Genomic DNA, 22,297 nt, shown 5'->3' with positions numbered 1-22,297 from the left:
TCCTGCTAGGCACAAGCTGGATGTGGTCTCCTGTGGCAAGTCCACGGTGCGAGTGCAGAAGGCCATCTGCAGTGGATTCTTCCGGAACGCTGCCAAGAAAGACCCGCAGGAGGGCTACCGGACGCTGATCGACCAGCAGGTGGTCTACATCCACCCTTCCAGCGCTCTCTTCAACAGACAGCCCGAATGGTAGGTGGGCAGGACTCGGGTCCAGGGGCAGTCGTGGGCAGAAAGGGCGTGTAACCATCCTGGCACCTTGCGCTCAGGTGTTCACCCGGACTCGCACCACCTCCTCTAGCATCGCTTCCGTTTCTAGAGCGGCAGAAGCTGGAGGTAGGCACAGTCGAGAGAAATAAAATCACAGGAGTGAGAGCCAAGGAGGATGATCTTAGAGATCGTCTAGTGAGACGGTTTGTTTATTTATTTATTTATTTGTTTGTTTGTTTGTTTATTTTTAAAGATTTTATTTATTTATTTGACAGAGAGAGACAGCCAGTGAGAGAGGGAACACAAGCAGGGGGAGTGGGAGAGGAAGAGGCAGGCTCCCAGCGGAGGAGCCTGATGTGGGGCTCGATCCCATAATGCCGGGATCACGCCCTGAGCCGAAGGCAGTCGCTTAACGACTGAGCCACCCAGGCGCCTCTAGTGAGACGGTTTAAACAAGTTTTTTTTTAAGTAGCACTTAAAAAAATTGGAGTCTTACCCACCCTAACATCAAACTGCTCTAAACCCATGGTGTCGTCATGCTAGGAGGGGTTGGAGCTGCAGAGCCTTGCCGCGCGGGCCTCCCCAGCCCCTGCGGCAGCCCCCAGAGGCACCTCTTCAGGGCCCCAGAGTTCTGTGGAGACAGCCCGAAAAACCACGCTCCCGTCCCACAGAGCAGGAAACCCAGGTCCAGAGAAGCGGTGTGATTGGCTTCACGTCGCTTAACTAGCTAGAGCCAAGACTAGTTGGAGCCGGGACTAGAACACATCCTGACAGCTCTGCCGAGGCCCGCCAGGGACCCCGGGGACCCGGCGGGGGGGGGGTGCTGCGCGGGAGGCTGCAGCCCTCTGTCTGTCCCGCACTCAGGGTGGTGTACCACGAGCTGGTGCTGACCACGAAGGAGTACATGCGTGAGGTCACCACTATCGACCCCAGGTGGCTTGTAGAGTTCGCCCCGGCCTTCTTCAAGGTCTCCGACCCGACCAAGCTGAGCAAGCAGAAGAAGCAGCAGCGTCTTGAACCCTTGTACAACCGCTACGAGGAGCCCAACGCGTGGAGAATATCCCGGGCCTTCCGGCGGCGCTGAGAGGCGGGACTTCTCCGTGTCTGCCTCTCCTGCGGCCGAGGCCTGGGCCTTGGACTCACTCTTACTGAGGAAAAACTGGTCCTGAGGGTACAGCTGTCCTGTGACTGAATATCTTCCCTGGGCCTTTTCTAAACTTGACTCTTACTTCTTCCCTGGTGGTAAAGTTGAAACGGATTTACGCCTGGTTTGGCCAGAGCCTCCAGCCGCTCCCACCTCAAGGCACTGTGGCCAGCGGGGGCTCAGAGCCGACACGGGAGTACAGGGCATCATCTCCACGACATGGGCGACTCCTGTAGCCCTAGGATGGGAACGGGAGTGGCGAGCATCTGACCCTCAGACGCAGCGAGGACCTGATGCCGTAGCTGGAACTCTGGAGGAGGGAGCCACGAAGCTCACTGACCGTGTTGCCCCCACTTCCCGCCCCTATCCAGCGCCTGTACTTTTGCTTAACGTCCTAGAAATATTTATTTTCTTAAGGAAACAGAAATGGTTTTCTGTGGCTGTGTCTTCTAGCTGGAAGGTTAGGATGTTGGCCTGGGCTCAGGGTTGGGGAGATGGGTGGCTTCTCCACATGGTGGAGAGTCCCCTGTAACCAGAGCTCTGGGCCTCTTCGGGCTTGGGGGTGACGCATCGCCCAGGCCTGCAGTCCTATCTCTTGATGCCCGCGCAAGGCCAGCTCTGCCGCATGGCCCCGTGATTAACCACATCCACTGGCCCAGTCTGGGCGCCTGCGTGGTCACAGATGCAGCCTGCTGGCTGCGGAATGCTCGCCCGGCCTCCCTCCTCTGCACGCCACACAGCGCGCAGTGTGTCCTTTTTCTTTTTGAAACATGCAAGCGATGTCACAGCTTTTATTTTATTTTGTTCTTATTTTTTTCCCCTGGGGTCCTCGATGGGCTTTAACAAAGGGTTTTTCTGGTCAAAGCCTCTCGTCCCCCACCACAAACAAAACCCACAGAACCCTTCTCATAGCCGGTCTGTGCTGCTGTTGCCAAGTGGGTTTCTCGTAGCATTTGGTTGGGGAATGGCCATCTCCCAGTGCCTGAGGAAGCTCTCTACTGGGAAGAACATCAGACAGATGCTGCCAGGCCAGGTGGTGGGGCTTCTGGAGAGCAGGTGTAGGTGTGGAGCTGGTAGAGACGCCCCTGGGGGACTGGGCACGTCGGAGATTATGGCCTGCATTGTCTCCCCCATCCCTATTCTAGTAAATTCTGAAATGATGTAAATACCAGAAGTACTGAGTTGTACACCGGAAGCTAAGAGACTCTAGGACGTTCTAGGATGTAAAAGAATGTAGGCTGTCTTTGGGCAGCAAACTGACCACCCTAAAGACAGTTCAGAGAGGATCCAGCAGAGAGGAATACAGGCCGGGGCGTCTGCGGACAGAGGTCCCTGCCCCACCCTTGAGCTGATTCTGTTCACGTGCTCCTCAGGAAGCCCAGGCCAGTAATTATGGGCAGGGGATCTTTGTGTGTTTACCTTTAAGGCCTTAGGGGGAGAGACTGGCAGGGGCCTACAGATGAAACCGAACGTGAAGCTGGGGCTGGGCACCCAGCTACCCAGTCTCCGGCTCAGGAACAGACTCCAGGCTGGGCAGCCGCCTGCCCCACTGAGTGACCAAGCCTGGAGGCATGGGCACCTAGGAGATCATAAAGGCCCTGGGGACAGGGTGGGGAGGTTTGGGATTTGAGCTGAGATTGAGGACATGTTTAACAGGCCAACGTGAGAGGCAGCAGGGCTAGTCATCTTGTGTGGGTTAGGTGAGTAAAAAGGACCCTAGCTCTGTGGGTGTTCCTTGAACATCTGCCCCTCTTAAGAGCTGGGGTCACTGCTCTGCTCTGCCGGTATGGCTAGGGGTCTGACCTTCAGACTGACCATCAGGAAACAGCATGGAGGCAGCGTTGTTGAGCCTGCTCAGAGGGAGAAAGGGGCCAGATTGGGAAGGAGGACTTGCCTGCCGCTCCCACACAATGGGGCCCTTGTTTCTCTTCCTTGAAACAATATTTCCCTGAGATTGAGTGACAGCCTGGGAGAGGATGTGGGTCTTCTGCAGGGCGCTGGAAACTTCTAGGCCATTCGCCCCGCCCCTGCAGGAGCCTCGCTCAGGAGTTTCCTGCCCCTGCGCACGTGCTGAGTGTGTGCTTGTGTACGTGGGGGGAACTGTCCCGGTGCGGCTTGTGTGAACTCTACGCCTCCGTCCAGGGTTCACCTTCATCCAGTCCGGAGCCGGACTGCCTCCTCGGAGTCGTGGCCCTCCAAGGTTAAGATTTGAACAAAGGGCTGTGAGGAGTGGCAGTGTTCACACTTCAGAGGATAGAGGTCACAGGTCTCAGGCGGTGGATACCATTTCTCATCCAAATCTGTCACTCCTTTACGAAAACTCAGGACCTCAGGGTTTCCATGGACTTCTACAGCTTCCCACCAAGATAGTCTGGCTTTAATGTGGAATTAAATTATGTATTTTTAAAAAAACATGTATATTTTTTAAAACTTGTATTTTAAAATGTTTTGTTCCTTGCTCTAAATTATAAAAGTAAGTTGATGTTTTCAGTTTCTAGGAAAACAATAACGTTACTTTTTATTTGTGGTAGTGGTTGACGGGCATCCGTTCCTTTGAGGGCTTAGGGGCCGGGGACCCAAGCTGCTCAAGCCTTAATGAGGGCTGGGCCTGCGTAGCCTCAGCAGGGCTGCAGTTCTGGCTTAACTGGAGCGTGCATTTTTACCAGAGCGTGGGTCTAGAACCTTCCATTCTAACCCTCACACCTGGACAGGTCTCCTCCGTAGGTGTTACCACTTTCTCAGCTTTGACTTTCCCGTCCACCCACAGAGAACGGCCCCAGCATTCTGGTGTCCCCTAAATATGGGGAAGGAGCCTGTTTCTAGTCCCCTTTCCCCGAAGACCCAGGGTCCTTTGCCTTCACTGGCCAGAACACAGGGCTTTGCTCCAGCCTCTCCCTGCACCCTCTTGCCCAGGTGCCCATTCTCTCCCCATTCTCCAGATCCTCTCTGTATAAACTCGTCCCCAGCTTCAGCAAAAACAGAAACCTGGAGCCATGGCAGAAGGGGGGACACACAGTTGGGGTATAGACGTGGGTAGTGCGGTCATGGTCACAAAACCACAGGCCAAACTGCCTGAGGAAGCTCCAGGAGGGCCTCCAAGCTCAGCCCTGTCTGGCCCCTCCCCAGCAAGAAGACAGCCAGTGCCAGATTATGAAGTACCCGTCAACCATTATTTCAGGATCCTGACACCATAATCCTGGAGAGGGATAGAACGGGGGGAAAGAACAGGTATCACTGAGCCCATTTTTAGAGGAAAAGTCAGAGGTCAACTGTCTTTTCCCAAATCCAACTGTGAAGCTAAGTGTCAAGGCCAGGCGCCAAACTCTGGTCATCTGCCCCAAGGCCAAAGCTCTTTCCAACCCCAGGTCCTTCTCCCATGGCAGCAAAGAGGACACGGGACAACTAACAGGAGAAGCAGGGGCCTTTATTGGGGTCCGGCAGATGTGGGGGAGGTTGGAGGTGGAGGTGGAATCCCAGGCCTAGGCCTAGAAAAAGGCAGAGAAAAGGCAAAGGGTCCTAGGAGCAGGAACCCAGCCCTCCCTGCCTCCACCCTGCAGCCCCTCCCCCACACCAGCGTCCTTATTCCAGCCTCCCCCTGCCTCTGGGAACACAGAGCACCAAGAATGGACAAGCAGGACCCTCGGGGGGTCACAGCTTGGAGCGGAGTGCAAGATCCAGGCTTCTGTCTGCCCACAGTGGGAGATCCAGGGAGCTCAATGCAACCCTCTCCACCAGGATAAAGTGGGAATGCTCCTTCTCTGTTGTCCCCCAGAACAGAGCAAACTATTGTTCTCTGTGTTGGGGGAGAGGAGTGCAGCTTGGGCCTCTAAGCAGGACCTGGGAAGAGGCTGGAGGTGACACCCCCAGGGGAGCTTCTAGACCCCACCTTTACACTTTCAGTGTTCTCCATTTTTCCTTCCCATCAACTCTGGTGAGCAGCTCAGAGTCTGGGCAGGGGCGACTGATGGGCCAGTGGGGATCTGCTCCAAAGACATCTGTGGGTTTCACAGTGAGGTTTCCCCAACACCAAATTCATCTATATGTACACAGGGCAGCACCCCCCGGCGGCAGGGGAGCAGCGGCCAGGGCTAGTAAGAGTAGCCACCCTTGGGGCCAAAGGGCTGGGTAGGGCCAGCTAGCTCCGGGAGGTAGGCAGGGCTCTCGTCCAAGTGGGACAAAGGGACTGTGTCCTCCTCACTGACTGGCCGGTCAAACTCAGCCTTGAGGGCTGGACGCTGATTGTCCGGGAAGGCCAGAGAGAAGAGGGCCTCAGGCTCACACACAAACTTGTACACGTAGCGCTCGCCCGCCACCTGTGGGAAGAGAGGGTCTGGGTCGGCCTAGCTCTCCCTCCAGGTCGGTGTGGGGCAGGGGGAACACGACCCGGCCTGGCCAGGTCCAGGCAGACACGGGGGGCGCCAGCTCCCTGCACAGCTCCGGTTCTCCAATCTCGATGTCTCCACACTTTGGGCTTTGCAGTTACTGGGTGGCACTTTTTCGGGAAAGGGAAATCTTGTCGACGATTTCTCATTCCCTCTGACTGGTTCACTATCTGCTCCCACACACTTGCTGAGAAATGCTCCCCTGCCCCCATCATCTTCCCACGGCTATTGCCCCTCCCCCTCCCATCCCTGGGCCCTTGGCCCCCCAACCTTCTGCATGATGCCTTTCTCATAGTAGTATCGGAGCGAGCGGCTCAGTTTGTCGTAATTCATGGCCGGCCGATTCTTCTGAATGCCCCAGAGCCTGGCAACCTGGAGACGGGACAGAGTTTTGGGATGGTGGTGTCTGCTCAGCAGACAAAAAACGGGGCGGGGGGCAGGTTAGAAAGAACACCAGAGATTCTTGGTACAAAATGGTAAGCTGGTCCAGCAGACTAAGCAGCAGCCCACAGACCCAGGTGTGACAAGAATTCAGGTCAGGAAAAGCAACTCTGATGGGGAGGCGTCTGCCACATTCCCAGGTCCCAGTATCTCCAGGCCCCAAAGAGGTGGGGAGGAGAGGTGGGGACATCTGAGAGGCCCACCTCCTCAGGCTCTATTAGTTTGAACTCCATCCCCCGGCCGGTCCAGGCGATGAAGTGGGCATTCGTCGGGTCGTCCAGCAGGGCCACCAGGAACTGCCATAGCTGCAAGGCCCCCCGGCGCTGGTAGGGCGGTCCCTCTCTGAACACTCCCACCCCTTCCTGCTTGATGTCCCCTGGGCGACACAGAAAACAGGGGCCGTCAGGTTTGTGCCTTCTGGTCCCCCAAGCAACCCCTTCTTCTCTCCCCAGGGGTAATGAGGGGGGCAGGGGGGACACAGAGGGCATGGCCAAGACCCTGACCCTCTCACAAACACTTCTCTGACCTTCAAATTTCTCCGGGACGACGCAGACATCATCTGGGAATGGTCGCAGAGGTTTCTCATAGCCATAACCTTGAGGAGGAAGTTGGGGGTCATTCAGATCTGGGGGGGGGGGCTCACTGCTATGAGCCCCCAGCATCCCGAGGCACTCCTGGCCAGGAGACCCTCCCAGACAGCAGGACACCCCCGTCCAATGTGAAGGGGCTTGGCAGAGAGGAGGGGGCCGCCTTACCCATGGTCCCGTCACCTGGAGAGTGCCCAGAGAAACCCTCTGTGTGAAGGTACATTGATGCACACCCAGGGACATCTGGGACGGGAGGAAAGAAAGGGTGATGTTACAGGTGGCTGCAGGGGGAGGCGGCAGTCCTGCCCACATTTGAGAACGTCTTCCTGCCAGCCTGCATTCCGGTTCTTTTCCCCAGCTGCCTGCCAAGCACCAAATCCCAAGGCAAGTTCACCCAGAGGGAGCGCAAGGCTTGAACCTCTCGGCTTGAAGTCTGGGCCAGAGGGCCAGAGGGCACTGCCGGCAGCAGCTGGGCTGGGCAAAGCTGTTGCACAAGGCGCAGGATTCCAGGCAACAGCTGTTTCCTGTGAGTTCAGGGGGAGGAGGTGGGGGGAGGGATGAACCTCCGGGGAAAGGGTTCAGTGTCCATGCCTAAGACTCCCTTGGAATGGGCTAGCCTCCGGTCAGCAGGTCAGGTTCCTAGCTGTGTGTGTGTGTGAGAGAGAGAGAGAGAGAGAGTGCAGCAGGCCAGGTTCCTAGCTCTGTGTGTGTTGTGTAGGGAGGGAGGAAACGGAGGAGGATGGGGGCTGGGGGAAGACCCATAGGGAGGGAGAGCGAGAGAGCACACCGGAATGTATCTGTATCTGGGAAGAGCCGGTGGGCACTGGGCTGTGTTTTTGCAGGTCTGACAGCAGAGCGCATTCACTCCCTTTTCCCTCCCTTCCCTAGGATTGAAAGAGCCCTACTCCACCTGGAGGAGGCGGGTGGCGTGAAGCCACCCGTTCAAGCTCCAGCCCCTTCCCGCCCTACCCCCTCCACTCCCACCTATGAATGAGACGGTGAAACCCGACACCTCCGGGAGGAGGCTGGAGGGTGGGCTCATTCATGCCTCCATTTTGTGAATGGAATTCCTGACTCCATTGAGAGGAAGCCGAAGGGGGTGGGGCAGGAGTTCAAGGGCATGTAACAAGATCTCCTCCGGTCTACATCCTTTGAAGGTCAGCGGCAAGAGCATTTCCCTCCTCCTTCCTCCACCTCGCTGCCAGGCGCGGCTCAGCGTCTGCCCCACGTTGGAGGAGAGGCGAACCCTTGTGGTTCTCACTTGGGCAGCCTGGGGGTTTGTGGTTCACCCCTCCCCCCCGCCCCTAAAAGCCTGTACATCAGGAAATGGGAAATCCGAAAGCTCTAGCCTGCCCTGAGCCGACTCTAATCTCAGTATTTATTTTTCTCACACCAACTTGCAGATAAACTCAAATTTGGGGATGGTGACAATGTAACAGAAGCCAAGGTTTTCTGGGTCCCTCCTAAATGAGAATGGCCCTCCCTCAGGCCCCGGAGGCTTTGCATTCTTGCTGGTCAAGAATCTGGCTGAGTGCCCCTCACTCCTGTCCAGGCTCAGGCAGCAGCCCTGCTCCCGTACCCAGCTCCATCAACCTGGAGGCTGGAACAGAATGTGGAAACCACACAGTAATCCTGCGTTCCCGCTGGAACTAGGAGCCTGGCTCCTTGCAGGTCCATGTTTCTCTTCGTTCAAATCCGTTAATAATTTTAAGCTTCCGTGGAGACTGGGACCAATGACACATCCTACTCATCTCTGTGTCCCCCAGCTCCTCACAACTCCTGCTCCCGGCCCAGCATTCGGGTCTCAGTAGGTAATGATAGCCTCAAACGCTTGGCAGAGAGAAAAAGGAAGAGATAAACCTCAACTTCCCTATGAAACCTCAAGCCGCCTGAGGGCAAGGAACTGCACCCCTCTTATCTTTCATCTGAGCAGAAGGTTGCTGACTGAAAAATGACAATTCTTTGGAAACTATGACAAAAAGTGAGTGGTTGGGCGGGTTGGATGTATGAAGCGGTAAGCGGGTGAGCAGGTAAAAAACTTGTAGGGAGACCTTCTGGGTGTAATGGAACTGTTCATAGGATCGCATGCCACCCTCCCCAGCAATCCCAGCAAAACTCCTCCAACCCCCTTCCCTGGGAGCATGTCTTACCAGAGTCGTAGGCGAAGTCCGTCTGCTCCTGTTTGATCACCACCCCCGCCCCTGGGTACCTGTGCCCATTGACTCCAGCCTGGCCCACCGCCGGCTGGCCTGCCTGTTCGTACAGGGGGTCCAGGTATTCCTGCTTGAAGCTCTGCGGGGGGTAGGGCGGGCAGGGCTCCGACAGCTGGTGTGGGTAGGGGGCTGGGAGGGGTTCCCGGCCCCCTCCCTGGGAGGATGTGAAGGAGTGGCAAATATCCAGGGGCTGCTGGAAGACAGAGCTGGATGTGTTGGACAGAGAAGGAAGAGAAGATTAACTTAAACTGTCCCTGTGTGCCCCACTCGCAGAGCTTGCAGAGTGGGCTCTGGGGTGGGGGTGAGGGGGGTATCAACGTCCCTTCTTCCTCACCTCCCCCACGCCAGGTCTCTTAGGGACAGCTGGAGAACACTCAGGGATTGAGGAAGAACCAGTGAGACCTGGGCCCACAGGTTCTGTAGGTCTCCTTGTCTCCTTACCTCTGCTCCCCGAGGTACCCGTGGCCAGGGTGGGGCTGGGAGGTGCCAGAGGATCTCAGGAAACTCTGTTGTTCTGCCCGGGGGAAGGGCTGCAGGGGCGACTGTCCGGGGGCACCGGGGGCGGGGGACTTGATGGCGATTTGTCTAGGGGGGTCATAGGCACTGGAGTTGAGGGGGAGACGGGGGTGAGGGGGCAGAGAAGCTGGGCGAGCATCTTTGAACCCTTTATCCCCAGAGAAGGAAGAGTAGAGGGTGCTGGGAAAGGAACGGCATGAGCGACGGGGCCCCAAAGTGAGCTCTTTTTCTCCCTTCTCGTAACTCATGAAAATGGGTGTAATCCTGAGAATGCCTCTCCCCAGCCCCGTTGCTCCCTTCCAGGGGCTCAGAAATCCTTTGTGTTGTCTAACTTGCATCCCACTGCTGCCTTCACCTGTCTCCTCCTGCCTCCCCCTCCTCCCTCCGCCCTCCTCCCCTTCCCCGGCAGGCTGGGGCTCACCTGAAATAAAGGCACTGCTCGCCACGGTGGTAGGGGAGCGGCAGCTCCCTGCCGCAGGACAGGGCGGGCTCTGTGCGGGGACTCTGGGGCTCCTTCTTGATCCTGGTGGTGGGGCTGTGGAAAGCTACTGCAGGAGCGGGAGGAGGCAGAGCAAGGCCAGAGGGGGTCACGGAGGAGGCAAGGAGAGCTCCCGACACCTGTTCTTTGAGGACCAGCCAGGTGATTCCCTGGGTCTCAGTTTCCAGAGACTCATGATCAGACACTTTCAAGGACAGTGTGGCTATCTACACTATGTCTAGTTTTATACATCGGGCTAAGGTCCAATATTAACCAAAGAAACTGTCTAAAATTCAACATGTAATGTGACCCTAAGCCCCCAAAAACATCTTTGGAGGAGTGAGCACCTCCAACCTAGGGCCTGTGGTTTTCCTGAGTGCCCTGGAAAATTCCAAGGGAGAGACATGTTTTCTTCTTCGGTGCTATAAAGGATCATTCTTTCTCTGGTTCGGGTTGGCTATCCGCCCACTCGCACGTCAGCTGACTACCATTAAACACATGCTCCTAATTATCTGTGAGGAACATTGGTCTTTCCTGCGGCCCCTGTTGGGTCCGCAAACTCCAGCCTCCAGGCCGAGCCGCGGAGCTGGTTCCGAGCGAGTGTGAGGTTCTCTCTCTACTACGCCAGTGATGGACTGTTCTGTTGTTGGCTGTTTTCCATTATTTGTCCCCTAGTTCATTTCAACGGTGAAGACAGTTGAGAACTGAGTATCTGACATTAAAGCGGGGTTTCTCAACAGTGCGCTGAGGACCTTTGGGCCAGAGGATTTTTGTTGGGGGGGGGAGCTGTCCTCGGCATTATGGGGTGTTTATAGCATCTCTGGCCTCTACCCACTAAATGCCTATAGCACCCCACTCTGGCGTGACCACTAAAAATGTCTGCAGACGCAGCCACATGTCTCCTGGGAGGCAAAAGGGTCCCCCAGTTGCACGAAAGTAACCTAGAAGGGTAGGACTGGACCCTGCTAAACTGGTTTAAGCCCCTCCTTCCAGAAATCAGGGACTGGAGGGACAGCGGAAGTGTCCACTCCCAGGGCACACAGCGAGGACGGCGCAAACCCTGACTTGAACCAAGGTCTCCAGCTCCCAGGCACTGCCTTGGTCTTGGCGTCCAAACCCAAGACTGGGGAGCCCCGTTCTTCCCCCCTTTTCCTTAGGAGAGAACAAGTTGATCTTTTGTGATTCTCTATCCCCATGACTCATTTCCTGCCCTCCCCCACTCCCCATTCCCTCAACCCAGGGCCCTCCACTCACAGTTTTCTGCATGGAAATCAGGAACAAAGGGCTCATCACTGTCTGGTACCTGGGCTGCAGAGAGAGGTCAGAGGTGAGTCTGGGTGGGGGCCCTGGGGGGCAGCCCTGCAGATTAGCACCAGCCCGAGGGGAAAACAGCCTTCCTAGGCCTGAAAGCAACCCCACCCCAGGTCCTAGTGCCCTCCATCTCTGGGCTCCATTAAGACCCTGGAGGCAAGGCGGCAAGTTCCCAGAACCTGTCTGAGCAGATTCCAGTCTTTTCCTAGATGCTTTGTCTTTATTCCCTCCATTTTTTCGGAAGTGAAGGCAACCCTGGCCCTCAGCGTTCACAAAGCCCCCTCTCAGAGCTCCCAGCAGAGCTGAATCCGGGATGGGTGGGCATTACCACGACATCCTGTGGACCTAGACTAACACGGGGAGATTCTGAACCCGGGCCTGGCCCAGGAATCTGTGTTTTATACAACCTCCTGGGTGAACTCCGGAAATGGAGAACTTGGGAAGGAAGATGGAATGGAGAACGGGGTGGCTCAGGAGAGGTGAACGGGATGGCAGTGGGACGGGAAGTGGCTGGGGACATGGGCAGGTCACCGCGCCTCATGTCTTCGGCGTGTAGCTAGGAGAGAGGGGAAGGCTTCCCAAGCTTGGAGGTCTGAGAACACTCCCAGGGAGCCGGCGTCGGCGGAGCTGGGTTTGGGGGTTAGGCAGCCATAGCACAGCAGTTGGTCATGGCCTCCAAGCTGGACCTTCGGACTTTGATTTCCAGTTCTTACCCTGGCCTCGCCAGCTCCTTCAGGTGGGCATACAGCTGAGTACCACCCCTGACCCCAGAATCTTTGGCCACTTTTGCCCCTCTCTCCAGAATAGATCAAAGCAGGAAGGGGAAGGGTAGACACCAAGAAGAACTTCCTGATAGTCCAGGAAGAGAGTGGTTTGAAGGAGAGGGGGCGGAAGACAGGAGACTGTTCTTAGAATGGACAACGGGAAACCGATGGATAAAACAAGCAGAGCGGAGAAAGGCTGGTAAGGATCAAGGACACAAGGACACAAGGCTGGGGACCAGCTCCACTCCTAGCTCTACCCGCACCCACCGCAGCCTCTTCAGCCTCCCCATGAGCAGAGGTTTCTTCCCGAGATTTCAGCCAGAGCCTCTGTCGGGACGCCCTCCTTCCTCGCTCACTTCCTACAGCACGTGGTTCCCCACGCAGCTGTCAGAGCGGTCTTTCTGCAAGAGAAGTCCACTCTCTTCTCTCCTTGCTTAAACCTCGAACCCCAAACTCTTCCTCTTGGCCAGCCTCTGGGGCCCCACGTGGTCTGGACTGCTGACCTCTCCGACCTGCCTCTCCTTGCCTTTCCTCTCCCCCAGACCTTCGCCTGCCTGTTTTTTTCTGGCCACTGAAGTCTTGGCTCACTTTGTCGCTTCCTCAGATGCCTTCTCTGACCACCCACACCAAAGTGGTCCCTCCCGGCTCCTATCACACCCCACGTGTATTTTTGCCCTCGCATGTACCGCTACCTGGATCCCTCTTATTAACTTATTTACGTTTATGGGCTTGTCGTCTACCTTCTCTACGTGAAAGTTAAGCTCCCTGAGGTCAGGGGCTTTATCTGTCTTGATGATTTCCCAGCACGGGGAAAGAAGGTCTGGCTAAGAATAGACACTCAAATGCTTTATTTGTTGACGACATGAATAAACATACGATGACCCCATCCTCAGGCTGGTGGGAGTCCTCCTGGTGGACTTAAGAGCAAGAGCGGAAGGGATCCTAACCAACCAGCTCTTCCCTCTCCCTGGGGGCTTCTCCCTCCCCCCACACAGGGTAACTGTAAAGGCAGGTCCTCCCTCCAGAGAAAGCCCGTCTCACAAGAGGTACTTCAGGCTGGGATCAATTGCTTGGCAGGATTCTTCATCAACTTGCTTTGAATACCAGAGTTGCCAAGCGCTTTAAAAATACACATTTCTAGATAGCTGACTTCTCGACAGAGGGATGGGACTGAGGGGTTTAAGAATCAGAAGCCACCGGCAGCGAAAGAAGAACTTAGGAAAAGTCAGCAGAAAACTATTCTAAAGTGAGTGAACGAATGAGCGGGACACAACGTCCCTTGGCAAAAACGCACAGACAGCTAAGGCGCGAATGCAAACATCCCCAGACTGACCAAATCAAGAATCACCAAGATATTGTTAAAAATGCACATTCCTGGGGCGCCTGGCTGGCTCAGACGGTGGGTAGAGCATGCGACTCTTGATCTCGGGGTCATAGGTTCGAGCACAGAATTCATTTAAAAAGAACACACAGATTCCCAGTCCCCGCCCCTGGCGAGTCTTATTCCATAAGCATGGGTTGGGGTCCAGGCATTTGTACTTTTAACAAGCCTCCCCGGTGGCCCTTAAGAACAGGCAGGTTTGGGAAACACTGGATAAAGGGAAGGAGCAAAACCTTCTCGGGGGCGCAAGGGCCACGCTCATCCCTGATGTGCCCTCTGGCCCAGCCACAGCCGATCCCCCCGAAGTTGACAGGATGGGGGTGATGGGAGCAGGAAGAGCAACATTTCCATCTCTGCTACCTAGGCAAGGAGGGTCCCGAGGGCAGGGTAGGTGGAGAACATGGGGGAGGCTGACGCATTCTGGGCCCCCTTTGGGGCTTCATTAACTGCCAGTTTCCACTGAGGTAATGGGCTGGGGGCATCTCCTGCTGGCGTCACAGGCCAGTCACAGGCCAGTTCACATGATGCGACAGAGCCCTAGGGGTCGTCTTGCCTTTCCTCCCACCTCAGGCCTGAAGCTCTGACCAGAATCCCCGCACCCCAGCGGTGCCAGAGAAGGCTACCCCCTGGCACATAGACCGCACCCCATAAGGGGTGCGCTCTCTTCCCAGGGCCAGGAGAAACCAGTCAAGACAAAAACGGGCTGCGGTGTGAACCCCAGTCTCTGCTTGGCCCCTCCCCAGAATACTGGCTTCTGGAACCAAAGGGACAGGATAGGGCCTCGCTCAGAGACTGCCAACAAGAATAGAAATAGGAACAGTGTGACACGGAGCCCCGAGTTCCTGGAGAGCAGGAGAATTTCTAATTACCATGTTTGGTCTTGAGACTCTGCCACTCTACTTATTTGTTGATTTGGCTGAGTTCTGGCTGCCAAGCTATTGTGCCAGGGGCTGCCCCCAGCTCCATCCTGGCATGAAGCTGGAGTTTATCTGCCTGGGGACATGGCAGATGATTAAAGATGGGGATGAGAAAAGTGCCCTTCCAGCATCATGCCCAGAGAGGAGAGAATTTCAGGGAACGTCCCTCCGACAGGGGGGTCAGTAGAAGGGAAGGGGCTTGGGAGCCTCCCAAGCTGGGCTGCGAGGGAACTGGGAGGTTAAAGCAGCCAAGCAGCTAAGCCCACCCCAGGCTGGCCGCCTACCTACACCATCTATGCCCCATCACCTTCTCCCCTTCCTGGGGTCCAATCACCGGGTGAAGGGGCCTCTTCAGGATTCCAGTGGAGGCGGGGGAGGCATTCTGCTCCATTGTGTCACCACTGGCCTTGTCTCTCACCCTTACCCTGCCCCCACCCTGGCAGCCTCTGTACTGGAAGGAACCAGTTCTCTATCTATGGAGGGACATTTGTCCCCAAGAGCCTTCTGGAAGGGGAGGAGACAGAAAGATGTAGAAGGAGGCATTGTAGCTAGGAGAAACTGGGGGAGGGGATTAACCCCATCTCGTCCCACAGACATGCTGAGGCACCAGTGTGCATACACACGGATTCACACACACCCTACTTCCTTTTCACTACACGGCAGCACACGGGTAAAACATATCCTCCATGCACACCCTTCACACACCGGCTCTTTTTGGACTTGCAAATGTGACAGGGTGGGGTGGGAGGGGGGACCAAAGGGCAAAGGGACTGGAGACCTTAGAGGAAGATTTAGGAACAGTAAACCTTTTGAAAAGGGGAGCACAGACCCACCCCTTTAAGAATCTCGTAAAACCCATGGATCGTCTCTTCCTAGAAAAATCCACATTCCTTTGTGTATGGTGCACCCCTAACAATTTTGCACACAACATCGGAGGGCGTAAGGACCCCTGCAACCTACCTCCAGAGCTTCTGTGAATCCAGACTCTCCGTTATAGACCCCAGCCTCATACAAAAGACAAACGTGGCCCAGACTCAATGTTCCTTGCTACCAAATAGACCCAAGTCATTGTCCCTGAGGGCTCCCCGAGGGCTCCCGACAAGCCGGGAAAGAAACCTTTGACCAGAAGCAGCACATTTTGACCCTAACCAGATATGGCTTAAAGCTCAGCCTGCCTGAGCCCAGGTCCCTACAGCAGACCGATCCCTTCTGTAGCAACTCCACAGATCCCAGGCATCCGAAACAGACACACCCTCTTAGCCTTATTTTAACACACCCCCCCACTATCTAGAAAAACCTCAAACCCAAAGATGTCTAAGCTGTCTCTACAGAGCCCCACTCACACTCACCCCTAAATAAGCCCAGACACCAGACTGAACCCAGAACCCTATCCTTGCGGATCCAGCCTGGCATCCCCCAAATTCTTCACAGCCCCACCCACACTACAAGGACCCACTGCTTCTCTCCAAATTGGGACTTTATTAAAAAAAAAAAAAATCAAACTTGCGGTGGGGAGGTTGGGTTCCGGCCCCCATTCCTCCTGATGTCCCCCACCACTGGCAAGTTTCCAAAGAAGCTAGTCCCCTCCCTACCACCCCAAAGCTCCCTCTGGGCTGTGGGGGTCACTGACCTGGTGGGAAGAGGCAGGAGAGGAGGCTGGGGTGGTGCTGGGATGGTGCAGGGGGACAGGGCCCCGGCAGCTGCATCTGTCTCCGCAGAGAGAGTGAGAAGGAGCGAGTGGCCTCAGCATCCCCCTCTCAGGCCTGGCCATCCATCGCCAGCTGGGAACCTGAGCTGCTCCCTCAGAAGGAAGGAGAGGGAACCAAGGAGATCCCCACCCCCACCTCCCCACCCACTGGATTTAAATGTACAGGGACTCCCAGGGCAGCAGCATGAAACACACACACTCGCCCTCACACTGATACATGCGGATAGACACACGTACAATCTCTAGACCCCCACCGCCAAGGGGTGGGGCTTCCAAGGTTGAGAGAGCGTTTTTCCCTCCCCTTCCCATTCCAGACCCAGGCACAAATGGACCAGCTGCGGCCAAAATGCCAACCTCTGAGCCTACCCCTACATCGCAGCCCTGGGAGCTGCCCACTGTGGGGCGCAGAGGGACCCTCTGCCGACAGACAAGAAGGCTGGCAAGCCAGACAGAAATCAGGCGTTGGGAAAGGAAGTCTTTTAGAGACCGTGGAAACTGACACCCCTGAGTTCTTCAGCTCCAGCTCAGCTCCGGAACCTCGGGAGGAGGATGGGCAGACTGGGCAGACTCTGCCTGGAACTCAGGGCTGGGCGCCCAGGGCTTGCAGAGTCAGGGAAGAGCCGTATCATTCCCTTGCCAGAACCCCCAGATCCCTCCAACATCCATACAGGCGGTCGGCCACGAATTCCACAGAATGTCTTAAGCATTTGCTCTATGCTAAATAGTTGTTTTGTTAATACACATATTTTGGGGGACACCACGGTAGTCAAGACAGAGAGTCTCACTCCAAGGATCTAGTCAGGGGTCTTTCCCTTCTACCTCAAGCTTTTAATCATGGTTCCAGAGGAGCTGGGTGTGAGCTTTAAAAAATCACCAAAGATACCCAGGTGGAGATGGGGAAATCCTAAAGAAAAGCCCTTAAAAAGGGGTTCCTACTGTAATGGATTCTTGGTTTTCAGAGTGTTAAAATAAAGGGATCCTAAAATGGGGGTATTAACCCTTCCCTCTCAGACTGTCTAAACACCGCAAGCCTTCTACCTGCCACCCCACCAGTGACACCCTGAGGTCCCGCAAAAACGCACTAAGGGATCCAACCAGAAGACCCTGAGAACACGGCTCCCTTCGCAGAGGAGCTCCTGACCCCACCCCAGCTAGCTCGAAGTTCACCACCTAGCAAACACCCGAGTCAAAGGAGGGGGAATTTGCTTGGGGCAGAGGTATTTGGGAGAGAAGGGGGAGGGAGGATCACTTGCCATCAGAATTACAATCGAGGCTATTTGCGGGGGAAGCCCTGGGCCCTCTCTGCCAAAGGGCTGCAAAAAAGAATTATTTAAACTTTTGTTGTGCTTTTGGCTCAGACAGTAAATGGTTAGGCGCTGGGGGTTGGGAAGAAGAGGAACCCAGGGGGCGAAAACCACTGTTTTGGCAACTCCTGAAGATAGGTTACAAATTAATTGCTCTTTCTCCCCCTCCTCCTGTCCCTTATTCACCACCCCCCAAACACACCAACACACACCTCGCCTGGCAGCTGCTAACAAACTTTGCAAATGAAAATTTCAACCAGGAAAATGGGCCTGGGGCCAAGTTCCATTCAAATAAGCAAATACCCCACACAATGGTCTGATTCATCCCCGGGCCTAGTTACACAAGCCTGGCTCAGGGCAGAGAAAATAAATATCAATATAAGTGTCCACATTGGGCGCTGGGGAGAGCGGGGAGTAAGGAGGCTTGGGGCGGGGGGGTGTCTTTGCAAAGTTCCTTGAGGCAGGGAGAGAGAAGTGGGTTAGGTTGGAATATCAGGGGTAGAGAGCATCCCCCGCCCCAATCATAGAAAAGGTCACAAAACTACTCACCTTCAGCGAGCCACGTCTCCTGGAAGTGACTGAGATCCTGGAAGAGATCTGAGGGGTGAATAATGGAATTGGAGGTGAGGTGGAGGAGACGGTAAGACGGAGGGAGCCTAGCGAGCCGGGTGATGACCCCCCCCCTTGGTGGTAGGGGCCCGAGAATGATCAGAGTCCCTTGGAGGGGAGTCTTTTGGAGAATAGAGCGGGGGTCCAGGATCGGCCCTCGGCGTGCGTGAGGTGAAGAGGGTCATGGTTTGTCTTTTCGGCTCTTTACCTTCGGAGTCGGGGGGCGGCAGGGAGCCCGGGTCCATGAGCTTCCCCTGCGGGACCATCAGCGCTTCGCGCAAGCTCCCATTTCCGGGCGATTTCTGCGGAGACGGGGAAGAATGCCCCCGAGTCACCCTGAGGCCGCCCGGTCTGGGGGGGCGGGGCTGGGGTCCCGGGGTGACACAGGGGCCGGGCAGCGCTGGACCCCGTGGGGGCCGCGGGGAAGGGGCTGCGGGGCGGGGTGTAGGGCGGGGGCGGGCGTGGAGGACCGCGCGGCGCTCACGCTGCAGAAGGTGTAGGGCACTTGCTGGTCCAAGTATCCGCCTTTCATCCTCCGCTCCATCCGGCCGCTCCCTCCGGCCGCACCGCCCGGGCCCCGCGCGGGGGCAGAGACCTGGGGGGGGGGGGGGCTGCGTTCGCACACCGTCCTGGGAAGGCAGCGGGGTGGGGGTGGGTAAGGGCAGTAGGGAGGGGCAGTCCCGAGGCTCTGCGTCCGACAGCAAAACTTCTCCGACTCACTCAGGCGATGGGGAGGTTTCCGCCTGCGGAGCTGAGCGCCGCCACCACTCCCCTCCCGCCAAAGGAGGTCCCACCTGCTCCTGGGAGCCGGGCTCGCCGTTTCGGCTGCTTTCTGCAGCCCTGCTCTGCCCAAGCTCGGTTACATAAGACGTGTGTGTGTGTGTGTGTGTGTGTGTGTGTGTGTGTGCGCTCGCGCGCGGAGGAGCGGGCGAGGCGCGCACCATTCGCACGCCCACAACTCCCGCGCCCCCTCCGACCCCGAATCCCAGCGCCTCCCACCCCCCCCCCCCCGCCCTAGAATCTGCGGAGGCGGCGGTTAGAGAGTGCAGCGTGTGTCGGAGGCGAGGCGAGGAGTCACAGACGCTCTCCCTCCCTCCCCCTCCCGCAGCCTCACCTGAGGCCGGGGCGTCTGAGCTGGAGCCGCGGGGGTTCGCGAGCTTGCCCCGGGGCCGCACCGAGGGCCGCGGGGCTAGGCCGGAGCGAGGCTGCCCCGGCCCCGGGTCCCCCGCGCACCGGCTTGTTTTCCGGGCGCCGCCGACAGTTGTGAGCCCGGGGGAGCCGCTGATTGGTGCATTTCCTTCGCCTCGGCTTCGGCTCTCTTACCCCCCCCCACCCCGATCCCTTTGTTTCATTGACTTTTGTGAATGAAACCCCAGGGCCGGGCACGCCCGCCAATCCGGAGACTCGCCCGGCCGAGCCTTGGGGGGCGGAGTTTCCCAGACGCGAGGACCAATCAGGACGCAGGGGCTGGCTCCCGGCCTCATTCACGGCTCGGGCTCCCATTCATAAAAAAATAAACTCCTCGGCGGCCGGAGTTCATTCATAAAGAGCTGAGAGAAAGGGAGCGAAGCCGAGGACCCGACGGCTTCGTTGCGGGGCTCCGCGGTGTCCCTGGGTGTGAAGCTCGGCCAGCTCCTCGGGCTGGCCCGGCTGGCGTCTGCACACGTCTCTGCATCTGCGTGTACGTGGGAGTGTGAACATGTCTGTGTGTGCGCCCTGCGGGGAGGCGAGCGGACTTGTGCCCGGAGGAACAATAATAACTAGCGTTTATGAAGCGCTCCGCTTCCACGTGCTCGTTTCATTCCCATAACCTGGCGAAGGGATTCTATTGTTTCCATTTTACAGAGATTGAGAATGAAAACTCAGTGAGGGGTGGTGACTTGGCTGCGGCAGCTCAGCGCAGCTGGGGTTTACAGCCCCCAATCTCCCACATTCTCCTGTACAGCCCTTTGAGGCCACAGTTAAATGAATTAAGGCTTTGTGACAACAACTGATACACAGTAGGCCCTCAATAAATGTAAGTGAGCACGGAATCGGGGCTTTTCCTCAAGGGTTTGCTCTGCAGAGCTGTCTGTGACCCACTTTTTGTTGATTGCAGCAGAAGCCAGAGGCCCCCGCATGGACCTCTGAAAGAGCAGTTCCCTCTCAGCCATCTTTCCTCTTAATCCTGAGAGCAAACATAGGGTTTTAGGGAGAAAAGCCCCAAGGCATCTGATGACCTGGGGGTAGGACTGGTTCAGTGTAGCCAAAAAGCTGGTCACAGGCTCTGGTTCCTTGATCATTCACCAAGATCATTCACCAGTTCGTTCAATAGACATTTACTGTGCTAGACACAGTGCTGGGTGCCAGGCAGGCAGCTGTGACCAAGACAGACCCCCGATAAGAGCTGGGCTGTGTAGACTGTAGCCATGGGGGTACACGGAACATGAAGTCCCCCAGGCCCTCTTTCAGAGACAATCTCTGGGTTTACAGTGTATACACTCCTTTGAGGAGAGCCCGATTTTGCCCCCTGCCTATCTGGGATACACACTAGAGACTAGCCAAACCCCAGGCCAGCTGGGGCTGCTTTCAAAATTCATCTAACCTGGGGCACCCGGCTGGCTCCGTCGGTAAAGCATGGGGCTCTTGATCTCCAGGTTGTGAGCTTGGACCCCACGTTGGCCGGAGAGTTTATGTAATAAACAAACCCCAAATTCTGTCTAACCTAACACCTCCACTTTACAGATGAGGCAGTGGCATTTCAGAGAAGGAAATGATACTGGTAAGCTCTTTAGGCCGCTCAAGGTGAGAACCGGGACTCGAACACCACAGCTCTAGCACCTAGGGCTATTTATTTTATTTAGGGTTAATTCCAGGAGATCATCGTGGGCAGATGAAAATAAACTTCTCTCTCTTCTCCGAGGAACTATTCTTTGAGACGCATGTCTACTGCCCCCCTCCTCCAGGAAGCCTTCCAGATAACTTGAGTCAGTTCCTTAAGGACCCCACAACATTCTCGCCTGTATCTCTGTTGTAGATGTCTTTCATTCTGCCTCATGGTCGTTCGGAAGCATGGAGAGCTCTCCAGGTCCTGAGGAGGTCTCTTTTGTCTCTTAAAACCTTCCCCCAGCTGTTTCATGCTTAGGAGAGTCCCTTGAAATACTAGTTCAGCGAAGAGGTGCAATAAAGACCAAATTAATCGAGCTTAGCAGGAACCCTGCCCAAAGCAGGAGAGACAAGCCCCAGCAAATCCCAGCTTTGGGCTGGATGGAACCGGCTTAGGGAAGAGCTTGTGTCTCAGGGCCAAAAGAAGTGGGGGAGGAGGACAGAGGATTCTTCCGATGTAGTCTCCATGACAATGAAGAAGATTCCTGTGGGTCCCAGAGTGGGCACTCCAGAGAAGAGACTCTCTTAGGGGTGCCCCTCTGGTTTTGAGCTTTTGCATTTCTCTAGAAGGCCCCTGGCTCTCTGGAGAGTAAGTGTTCCCTTTCTATTCCCCATCCGGGGTCCCAGCTGAGAGCCACCCCCTCCTCCTGCTCTTCTTCCGGCTTTGGCTTAGCATGCGGGCTGAGTGAGAGAAAATGCCACTCGCTGCTGTTGCCCCTGCTGTCACCCGGCCTCTGATTCAACACCCAGGCTCAGAGCAGTGATCTCCAGGGGGAACATTCGAGCCTTTTCCAGGGCTCGAGATAGTTAGGGAAAGGAAGGAATAGAGGGGCCAGAGGTTTCTGTCGGAAATCACATCATGATAAGCAACATTTCCTGAGCATGTCCAGTGCTTGACTTGAGTAAGTCGCGCCACTTTCACAGTGGTCCTGTGAGGTGTCTTGTCCACTTCACAAATGGGCAGATTGAGGCCTTGCAAACACACATCTATCCCAAGGGTCTACTCAACAGATGGAGGGCATCCCAAACAGACTTTTTGCCACAGACTCTTCTTCTTTTTTTTTTTTTTTAAAGATTTTATTTATTTATTCGACAGAGATAGAGACAGCCAGCGAGAGAGGGAACACAAGCAGGGGGAGTGGGAGAGGAAGAAGCAGGCTCATAGCGGAAGAGCCTGATGTGGGGCTCGATCCCATAACGCCGGGATCACGCCCTGAGCCGAAGGCAGACGCTTAACCGCTGTGCCACCCAGGCACCCCTGGAGGACTCTTCTGAGCCAGGACGCGGACATGTGGACACACCCAGATTCAGGATGTTCACAGTCCCCTCTCGGACACACAGCTTCCTTGCCGAAGCACAACATACTCCCCGGTAGTCCCCCCAAAACAGCTTGGGAGGGGGTTGCCCAGGTAAATGCTTCTTTCTAGTACATTGGGGCTGGACTCTGACCTGTTTCCCAGGAGTCTAAGT

At 56.1% G+C, this 22,297-nt stretch overlaps 2 protein-coding genes across 7 annotated transcripts in view; one reads left to right on the top strand and one right to left on the bottom strand.

Annotated features, from left to right (window-relative positions):
* The window catches only part of DHX8 (DEAH-box helicase 8), a 32,991-nt gene extending 29,134 nt beyond the window's left edge, over window positions 1-3,857 (top strand). For both annotated transcript variants that reach the window (XM_026512722.4, XM_044389217.3), the window contains 2 exons: window positions 10-189; window positions 1,072-3,857. In XM_026512722.4, the coding sequence (XP_026368507.2) occupies window positions 10-189; window positions 1,072-1,291 (400 nt within the window). In that variant the 3' untranslated portion in view covers window positions 1,292-3,857. The remainder of the gene's footprint in view (window positions 1-9; window positions 190-1,071) is intronic.
* An 897-nt stretch (window positions 3,858-4,754) lies between these two features.
* On the bottom strand, window positions 4,755-18,554 carry ETV4 (ETS variant transcription factor 4). 5 transcript variants are annotated; one of them, XM_026512721.4, is made up of 12 exons: window positions 18,447-18,554; window positions 18,171-18,264; window positions 17,903-17,950; window positions 11,223-11,276; window positions 9,912-10,038; window positions 9,416-9,577; window positions 8,912-9,180; window positions 6,930-7,004; window positions 6,701-6,769; window positions 6,378-6,550; window positions 6,004-6,105; window positions 4,755-5,664 (listed from the first exon to the last, which is right to left on the bottom strand). In XM_026512721.4, the coding sequence occupies exons 1-12, from the start codon at window positions 18,504-18,506 to the stop codon at window positions 5,440-5,442; spliced, it is 1,458 nt and encodes a 485-aa protein (XP_026368506.2). In that variant the 5' UTR covers window positions 18,507-18,554; the 3' UTR covers window positions 4,755-5,439. The 5 variants fall into 5 exon arrangements, with proteins under 5 accessions (XP_026368506.2, XP_044245153.2, XP_057173943.1 ...); XM_044389218.3 differs by having other exon boundaries at window positions 9,416-9,559; XM_057317960.1 differs by lacking the exon at window positions 18,447-18,554 and adding an exon at window positions 15,972-16,047 and having other exon boundaries at window positions 18,171-18,205.
* Between the last annotated feature and the right edge of the window lie 3,743 nt (window positions 18,555-22,297).

Source organism: Ursus arctos, unplaced genomic scaffold (genome assembly GCF_023065955.2).
Source record: "Ursus arctos isolate Adak ecotype North America unplaced genomic scaffold, UrsArc2.0 scaffold_24, whole genome shotgun sequence".
NCBI lineage: Eukaryota > Metazoa > Chordata > Mammalia > Carnivora > Ursidae > Ursus > Ursus arctos.
Note: the sequence above shows the minus strand (reverse complement) of the source record. Positions and strands in the feature narration are given on the sequence as shown.

Excerpts from the sequence above, each read along its gene's own strand:
- ETV4 (XM_026512721.4), bottom strand. The coding sequence starts at position 18,506 with ATGGAGCGGAGGATGAAAGGCGGATACTTGGACCAGCAAGTGCCCTAC. Across the intron at positions 11,277-17,902 it reads GGAGACGTGGCTCGCTGAAG|CCCAGGTACCAGACAGTGAT; the intron begins GTGAGTAGTTTT and ends CTCTCTCTGCAG. Across the intron at positions 9,181-9,415 it reads GGGTACCTCGGGGAGCAGAG|CTCTGTCTTCCAGCAGCCCC; the intron begins GTAAGGAGACAA and ends CAACACATCCAG.